At 45.3% G+C, this 9306-nt stretch overlaps 1 protein-coding gene across 1 annotated transcript in view; it reads right to left on the bottom strand.

Moving 5' to 3' along the window:
* The window catches only part of DCC (DCC netrin 1 receptor), a 371781-nt gene that overhangs the window by 38205 nt on the left and 324270 nt on the right, over window positions 1–9306 (bottom strand). Inside the window, exons 25-26 of the mRNA XM_009637419.1 lie at window positions 5478–5543; window positions 3117–3279 (exon numbers count right to left, since the gene is read on the bottom strand). Of these exons, the coding sequence (XP_009635714.1) occupies window positions 3117–3279; window positions 5478–5543 (229 nt within the window). The remainder of the gene's footprint in view (window positions 1–3116; window positions 3280–5477; window positions 5544–9306) is intronic.

Genomic DNA, 9306 nt, shown 5'->3' on the forward strand with positions numbered 1-9306 from the left:
TGCTGGTGGCCCTCTTGGCCACCTGGGCACCCTGCTGGCTCATATTCAGCCCCCTGGCGACCAGCACCCCCAGGGCCTTTTCCACCGGGCAGCTTTCCAGCCCCTCTGCCCCACGCCTGGAGCGCTGCCTGGGGTTGTGGTGACCCCAGGGCAGGACCCGGCCCTTGGCCTTGTTGACCCTCACCCAGTTGGGCTGGGCCCATGGATCCAGCCTGGCCAGGTCCCTCTGCAGAGCCCTCCTCCCCCCAGCAGATCCACACTCCCACCCAGTTTGGTGTCACCTGCCAAGTGACTGAGGGTGCCCTCGATCCCCTCATCCAGGTCATTGATAAAGATGTTAAACAGAATTTTTTGCCCTGTTGTCCTGGGCAAAACAAGTTTTTGCTTGTAGCAAAAACCATGGGTAACCAGCCAGTCCTGGTCCTATTGGACATCTTTTCTCATGGAGCAGGGACTGTTTTGGAGGCAGGACACAGAAGCAATGGCCCCATAAGACGTAACCACCTCCCGCGCAAACCCCGAGCCTCCTGTGCTGCTGTTTGCAAAGCACTTTGCAGATGCTCAACGATAAACGTGAACATCACCTCACCTTAATTATCCTTCCCTTGCATGAGTTAATATTTTCTATTTTCTGCTCTTTACTCTTAACCTGGCAAAAATGTGGACTTTGCCTTTTGGGCTGTAAAGGAAATTCAAGTGGTATAGCGGTCCTGTACACACACAGAAGAAAAAGAACACAAAATGATTCTTTCTCCAGAAAATCTCTCCCACTGCTTACAAATGAAAAATTATTTCATTTTGCCCTCTTTATTTCCTGCCAGCCCCCCTGAAAAGCTGAAACACCAGTACCTGTCTCTCCTCTGTGCTAAGATCCAGCCTCAGGCCACCATGGAAGAGAAGGGGCAGAGGCCACAGCTAACGAGCAACCCCGGCGTGGAGGAACCGCAGAAACCAGGAGCATCTCCAGGGAACCCAGCAGCGAGATACGGAGGCTCTTTAGTGGCTGCCAACTCATTCCCCGTTAGTCTGAATTTGATTGCGCTTGGTTAATGCCTCCCCCGAGCCCTCCCAAATGTACACTGACACATCCCTATTACTTACACAGGACTTAAACGAGTCTTAGCTTATTTTTTGCAGCCTCTTTTTACGCCGCTCCCCCGCCCAGCACACTAATTGGCTGGGCACTTGTTCAAGACCATGCTTGGTTTTTAATGGTTTCAATATGCTTTATTTACCTACCAGGCTTGGACTAGATGTCCACCCTCACCTTCTCTCCTCCAGTAGTCATAACCTCGTGTTACCAGTCCATAGGTTAATTCTTCCAGCGTGTTAAAAATTTTTGTTATACCTTGAAGCCTTAAAAAATTCCTGGAAGAAGCAGGTCCTGCGGTTCGGGTGTATGCTGTACGAGTGATATTTTCCCTTATTTTAAGATTCAGCTGGGATTCATCTTCTCTAATCTTAAGCTCTGAACTGACCTGCCTGGACCAGGACAGCACTGAAGGATGGAGCTGATGGAAGACCCCACCGTCCATCCTCCATGGCACCACGCCAGCAGCCAAGTGCCAGCTCAGGGCAGCGAGCATCTCGTGCTGCGGAAGATGTAATTACGGTGAAGGTATGGATCTCAATTACCACGGGAGCCGTAGGTTCCCCGTATGCACAACTGGGTAAGTTATTGCACCTGAATCTTTACTCCCATTTTTCTCCCCTATTTTTTTACTGCTGTCAAATTGTCAGCGGGTTTGTACGGCTGATATTTCATTCTTCCCTAGACGGCAGAGACAGAAAATACCTACTAAGCCACCTCGGTCAGCACCAGGCTGTTGTGTGTAATATGCTTTATTGTGCTTTGCTCAGCCAAGTTTTAATTAACTTAAGAAATATGGCTTTCCTCCACTGAAGGCTTACAGGAGGTTATTCCCTCACCGGCAAGTTTTTGCTCTGGGGAAGGACATGGCATTATCCAACGCGACTTGGCCTTTACCCTTACTGCAGTCCTTCTGTTCAGTAGTTCATCGGTGATTTTCAGCTAAGAACCAGCTGCCAATAACAACCTGAATCTAAACTCTCTGTATCACAGGATGCATCTCTCCAGACAGGCCAAAACCAAATTAATTCCCACCACCAACCTCTCTTTTGAAGAAGTTCACATTCTTTCCTGATGGGCTACATTTAAGACCTACTGTTTAATTTTTATCATCCTACATTTTCCCCCCTTTCAGTGCAGAAACGGTTGGTTTGGGATAACTTAGGTGAGATTCACCTGCCCATAGGATAGACATTTAGAAGTTAAACAGCAAAGCCAAACCCACCAGCTTCACATTTTTTAATCAACGGACGCCAATAAGCATCTTCACGTGGCAAGGCTTGCCATGTCTTACGCCCTCCCCAGGGAGGTCAAGTTGGATTAATTCAAACTTGGAAATTTAAGTTTTAGATGCCTAATTACGGACTGATGAATCTCTATTTGTTTCTCATTGTTGTAATTCCCCTTTCCCCATTAGAAACTCAAGCGAGCTTTAGCCTTGATTCACCAAACACTGCTCAGCAGAATTTCCATTGCCTTCACCCGATGGCCTGAGTTTCAGGTGCTAAGGCTCACAATAGAAGCAGATTTTCAAATCAGTCCATCATTCAACTACCCCAGCACTCCTAAAAGCACGGGCCAAATTTACTTTTCTGCCTAAATGAGAGCTTTCTTATTTAAAAAATCTACCCTCAAATATCCGTTTTTAGAGAAAGCACTTCCCCTGGTGACTGGAAAACTCTACAAGCTGCCACCTGCCCATGCCCGACCAGCCCAAAGCTGCTTTCAGCAAACATGGGAGCTGTTTGGGCCCCCGACCGTCCCTTCTTTCCTTGTGCCACACTTTTAAGCATCTGTGAAAATCAACGTAATAGTGTCTTGCCCTTAGCGCAAACATTTGTCGTTCTTGTGGGCAAGCTATCGTCAAACTTTCTCATGCCCAGAATTTCACAATGGTATAATACGATGAAGTAAGAGTAAAATAACGAGCAGTATCCTAAATTTCAGTGAGAATGTTATTGCACGTATCGATTTTGAAGCTAAGCATCACTGCCTTTTCCTTCCACCCCGTGAGTTGAGAACATACTTCCTCTGCTGTGCCGAGGAGCGCCTGGTGCAGATGATGGCCACCACCACCACCACCACCACGGTGATGACGCCGATGGTGACGACGATGATGACGAGGAGGTTGCTGTTCTTCTGGGGCGTGACGCTGCCGTGGGGAGGGTGCATCTGCCCGATGGGAGGCTCTGAAAGGGGACAGACAACGAGGAGATGGTTAGCGCTGGATTTGCTCCCCATCCTCTTGCGGAATCACCCATAAAATAAAACACATAAAGCCTGTCAGGTGGCATGAATCCTTCCAGAAAAGCAGACGGAGGGTACAGAAGGGTGTCATAAAGAGCTGAAATTTATGTCTGGCTGCATTTCAGCGGTATAGCAAACAGGAAAATACTCAAGCAGTAACGACTTTCCATTTTTCTGGGTGTTAATAACCTGATGTTGGGAGTCAATAACTCTCCGCTCATTTTTGCTATTATCAGCTGAAAATGGAAATACAAGGCCTATGGATATTTTTTCTTTATGGCCCGTAGAGTCTGTCTTGGTATTCAAAGGCAAATACATATCTTGTGTGTCAGCCAACCTGTACGCCTGGTTCATTTGCCAGTACTGCTTTCACCCCCCCGTCAGTCTCGCATCACGTTGTATTTCGTTTATGGCTACGCTGACCAGATCCCTACGCAACGCTGGAGCAGGGCAAGGGCTCAAGCTTTTGAACTGATGAGCTCCCATAGTTTCCATGCAGCAGCAAGACTGGGACTGAGATTTCAGAAGAAAAACAACTCAAGAGTTTTCACATGGCATCATCCCCACAACATCCCGTGTACAGAATCATAGAGTCATAGAATCGTTTAGGTTGGAAAGGACCTTTCAGATCCCCAAACCCAACCGTTCCCCTAACCCTGCCATCCCACCACTAAGCCCTGGCCCTCAGCACCGCGTCTGCCTGGCTTTTAATGGGGAGGGGGACTCGACCCCTTCCCTGGGCAGCCCCTTCCTGACAACCCTTTTGGTGAAGAAATTTTTCCTAATGTCTAAATAAACTGAGCGTATAAACTGATCAATACTGGTCTGGGATCTCATTTTGCCTTTAGTACAACTGAATGCAAAAGGAAAAAAGGACAAATCTTTCCAAATAAAGAGTTTTAGTTAGCGGTAGACGTAATTTAATTGCAATGTCTTGATTTTCTGACCTAAGATCCTTTCTTTACTTAACTAATTATGCTATTTAAAGAATTTGCCCTTTTCTCATAGCTTTTTCAAGCAACTGAATAAGCTGCGAGTGCCATCCTTTCAGCATTTCAACATCTAGTACAAAAATCCCAAAGATTTGGGGGTTTGGTTTCTTTTTCGCCTCCATGCTGAGTAAAAGGCATAGAAAGAATATACCACACAAAAAAATACAGCCACTATCAAGAAAAACAATTTTTTTTTCTCTCCCTACCCTTTATTGCAGGCTTTGGGAGCTCTCTTTACTTCTCAAAAGTCAGGTTACCTATTTTTATGATGAACTACTATAAAAAGAGCAGGGGAAAAGCCCAAACCAGCGGCGTGTCGGCTGCCACAAAGGAGGACAGAAAAAGGTAACAAAATTTTGCATTCCCTCCTTGTCTTGCCCGAGGAAAATAATCAGCGTGAGTTAATCAGCTATGTGCCTCGTAATTATTTTGTACTTTCAAACCTCACTTGATACCACATGTGAGGGAATCTTGTCTGTCGTTTCATTCAATAATGTGCGATGACAACGCTTCATTAGGGAACGGAGATGGGGTCAGGAATAAGAAGTTATCGACGGCGTATCTACACCCCAGCTGGCACTGCTTAGGACCAGTTAATTTTTGTTAATCCACGGGGTTTCCTCTCATGTCTTCCTATTTTAGGGCAGGATTGATTAATAAACAAATAGTGTTTTCTGCAGAAAGCTTAAATTGACGTATAAGAACGTAAAATGCACTTCACCGTTCTTTTTAAGCTGTTATTTTTTTAGATTCCCATGGCCTGAGATAGATATATCTAAAACTGCTCTTGCGATGGGATTATCATACCCAGCAACGCACTTTTGGGAGTACTGCGTCAGCCCGAAAGCTGATGGGTAATTTGGGGATCAGCTTTAAGAAAGCCAAAACAGAATACATGGTGTCCTGACCCTATTTTTTGGTTAACATTTCTGGTTAAAACCACTGGCCGGCTTGCAGCAGGTATTTTTGCACACGGATGGGATTTTCAACAGTTGAGATAACTCTTCCCTACAGAAGAGCAAGCGCGCAACCTGTGGGCGTGTTGGGTGGCCTCCAAACCATGAGAAAAAAGAACGAGAGAGCCATAAAGAGAAGTAAAGTAGGAGGTTATCCCCAAAACAGCACTTAATTACGGAGCCTGTATTTACCGTTCAGACTGCTCCTGTCAATCAGGTTGGTGTCCACCGGCCAGTAGGAACCATCCCCGTGACGACCTGTCGGCAGAAAAAAAACGCATCAGCCACGGCGTGACGGGTAAACCAGCAAAGTCAGGTTTGTTGCTTGAGACAGCGCCTGTCTGACAACATTTAAACCATTAAGCAGTGCAGGAAAAGTCATCCCATATGTGCTGGGGAAAACCTGTCATCAAAGCAGGCTTTGGGAAGCAAGCTGAATTTCAGTCCTTCGAGCAGCTTGCCTTGTTCTGTTGGGTTTTTCTTCCCCCCTCCTCCAGCTGTGCTCGTTTGAGTGACAAACTAAGGTCATCAGCATCTGTCTGTGCCCCCTCCACGGGTGACGGGAATAATTCAGACAGCTGCTCTTGCACACAAGCGGCTGGAACTGCGGCAATGGGACGGTGCCGCACGGAAAATCGCGGGCACGTTCTCCACCTGCCAGGTGGCTTTCCACCACTATGAAGCAAGCTTTCTGTCATTTATTTTCCCGCTTCGTTTTTACAAAAAGCTGGCCTCTCTTCTAAGCCTGACATAAAAAAAAAAAGAAAAGAAAAAAAAGAAGGGATATGATTATTATTCCAAAGATGTTTGGGCTGTTGAGGCAACATTTGCACTCCAAATCAATATAGTAAAATTTGAGGTGTTCATCTTTTCTTCTGCTTTTTTTTCTCGTATCTATCAGCTTTGGGCTAAACAGCCATGATGGCTTGTCCATGTTTCTGCCAAGAGCAGCATCTCTGCTTCCTCATGTCCCACAGAAGGAGAATCACAAAGCTTGGTGAAGTCCTACCAAGCTCCACTTCGTCTCTCCTGGTATAGGATTGAGCAGTCAAAGTCCATGTCAGGAGTGGTTTTGGGGTAAAAGCTGTTCTTGGGTCAAAGACCAACCTTATGCCAACAGCATGCTCTTGGTATAAGCATAGCTCACTATGTAGCAAAGCCCCAGACGTGGCCGTCTCATTCCTCCAAAGCTAATTATTTTTTCCTTTAAGTCAAATGAGCCTTCCCAGGTGGCACAAGTCCCAGCTGATGCAGTAGCGCTCTGCTGGGACGGGGGTTCAGGGAAAAGACATCTTCCCCCGAGACGGGCCGCAGCTGCCGGAGCAGCACATCAACGTCAACTGTGTAAGACCCCCGGGCACTCTTTTTTTTTGGCTCTGCCATCCCTTAGGTCAGACAAAAAGTAGCTGAGGATGGGTTCTGATTGGTGAAGGGATTATGTAAAAAATCTGAAAATTTAGTACAGGGCAGGGAATTACCAGGGATTATTGCAGATAACTTCCGCATCAACCAACCACCATCCACATCAGATCTCCTGGCAGATTAGCAAAAAAACCCCACATTTTCTCACTTTCCTGCAGTCGTTTGTTGCCGCTGTGCACTTTCAAACAACGGCCATGTTCCTCTCCAGAGGTACTTGTATTTCTGTGGATTGTGAAGAAATTCCACGTGCATAACTTTGTCTACCAATTTGGAAAAGTATTTTGTGATGAATGGCCCTAAATAAATGGAAGATGATTATCATCAGAAGAGACTTCAATGTAATCATCTTCTCAATCAGCGTAATTGCACAGCTACAACAACTTCATCCCAAGAAAGCAAGGTTGCAAAATGTTTAGCTGCAAAAGCAGACAAAATAGAGATAAATGTGAGGTATATAATAATTCTGTTTACCCAGGTGACGCTCTAAAGCTGTCCTATTCATAGTACCATAGCACGTGAATACCTTGCGACCCCAGGGTTATATTGTGCTTAGGAAAATGGGTATCTCCATGGGAGACTGCTAAATGTTACTATTTTTTATATTTAGCCCACACTGAAACATCTTAGTGGGAGCCTAACACATTGGAAAATTTATCCGGGATGTTGGAGACTTAAAAAAAAACTAACCCTGCATGCTCAATTGGTTTAGTACTTTCTTAATTAACATCAGCACACTTTTCAAGGCATTATACGTGACATTTTCGTTGTAAAAATATTTGCGCGAGCAGCTGCCCATTTCATTTCTGGCTCTAATACGGTGGCTGGCACCTGGAGATGCCATTTATTTGGGATGGCTGCAACAGGGAGGCAGCAACCTGGGAGAGGTTCGGGCTACACCATCCATCTCAGGGGGGTTCTGGGGCTAGAAATATTTCTGAAACGATTTACGTTTTAAAACCATCCCAAGGTAGCAGAGTCTTCCAGTTTTACTCACTGAAGGTACCTCTTTCAAAAGGCCCGACTTCTGATCAGAGGTGATTTCACTGATAGGAAAGCAAATAACTCTTAACAAAGAGTATTTCAGCAACGCCGTTTGTTGGGGATAGCCCAGATTGAATTTATGGTAACTCAGCTCTGCTCTGCTATTAAGACATACAAACATTATTCAATATTTGGATAAACATGGAAATCTGAGTAGTTAGGAGATGGGAGGTAGATCTCAGACACAAGGTTTTATATGTTAAAAGGTAGGTAGGGCTTAAACCCCTAAGGACTATCCATGCTCTGTTCCAAGCCAACACACAAATGATCACTTCTAGCTCCAGCTTTCACTCGGCAACAGTTCAGGTTCTATTTCCCTTTAAAAAAACTCAAAAAGATGTGCAAGAGCATTGCTACTTCAAGGTTATTCATAGACTCATAGAATCCTAGGTTGGAAGGGACCTCAAGGATCACCCGGTCCAACCTTTCTAGGCCAGAGCCCAGCCTAGACAAGATGGCCCAGCACCCCATCCAGCTGAGGCTTGAAAGCATCCAATGTGGAGGAGTCAACCCCTCCCCTGGGGAGATTATTCCAATGGTTGACTGTTCTCAGGGTGAAAACTTTCCCTCTCATGTCCAATCGGAATCTCCCCAAGAGCAACTTGTGTCCATTCCTCCTTGTCCTCTCCATGGGACTCCTTGTAAAAAGGGAGTCTCCATCTTCCTTGTAGCCACCCCTTAGGTAGTGGTGATGAAATCTATTTCTTCATTTACTTTCAAGGCCTCAGGTTTCAACTACTTTTATAATAATCTAATTTAAAAGTAAGCTAACCTGTGAGCTTCCACTTAATCTTCAAGATCTTTACTGAACCCGACTGTTCGCACTGTACTCACTATTGCTGTCGCTCTCCATCTCCTTCCCAAATCCACTGTTGGGTTTCTCGTCTTACAGAAGACCGGTAGACCAGTACAACACTCCTGTCCCACTGAGTTTAGATGTAAACCCTCAGTGTCAGCCCAAAAGTCATGTATAAAGGTGGGCGTAACCCAAGAGATATGCCCAGAGCTCATTTGGGTTTTTTGGGGGGTCAGGCAATGGACTCTCGCTTCAACTTCCACCAGTTTCCAATGGAGCTTTTAAAATTTGTATTATTCCATCTTTTGGAACAAACCATTATAAAACCTTGGTTAATCAGCTGTTTCTTTGAGAAATGAAGGTCAAACAGTCTTTAAACTTGATTTTCCTACTTTTTAAATGACTTGCATTAAAGGTGGCAACATGACTTCAGCGGTACCAAAACCTGCATCCAGAGACAGTTGCTTCAACTACGTCTCAGCGCAGCAGGAAACACAACCAAAATGCAGGAATATCCCCTCTTCTTTAAATTTCAAGCATACCTTTGGCCTTCTGACATGCTTTCCATTTTTTGGACCTTAAGACAGAGCTCCTACGCCTGCTTGGTAAACAGAGCCAGGTGACAGAGTGTAAAAGGCTTCTTTTCTTTTTTTTTTTCTTCCCCAGAAGGGGTTATTCTGATAAATGGGCTACTACTTATTTCTTATCTCTAGCGAACAGTACAGACCACTGCATTATTTGTTTGGGAAGCAGCTCTTTGAA

This window comes from Egretta garzetta, unplaced genomic scaffold, assembly GCF_000687185.1.
Source record: "Egretta garzetta isolate BGI_Z169 unplaced genomic scaffold, ASM68718v1 scaffold384, whole genome shotgun sequence".
In the NCBI taxonomy this organism is placed as follows: Eukaryota; Metazoa; Chordata; class Aves; order Pelecaniformes; family Ardeidae; genus Egretta; species Egretta garzetta.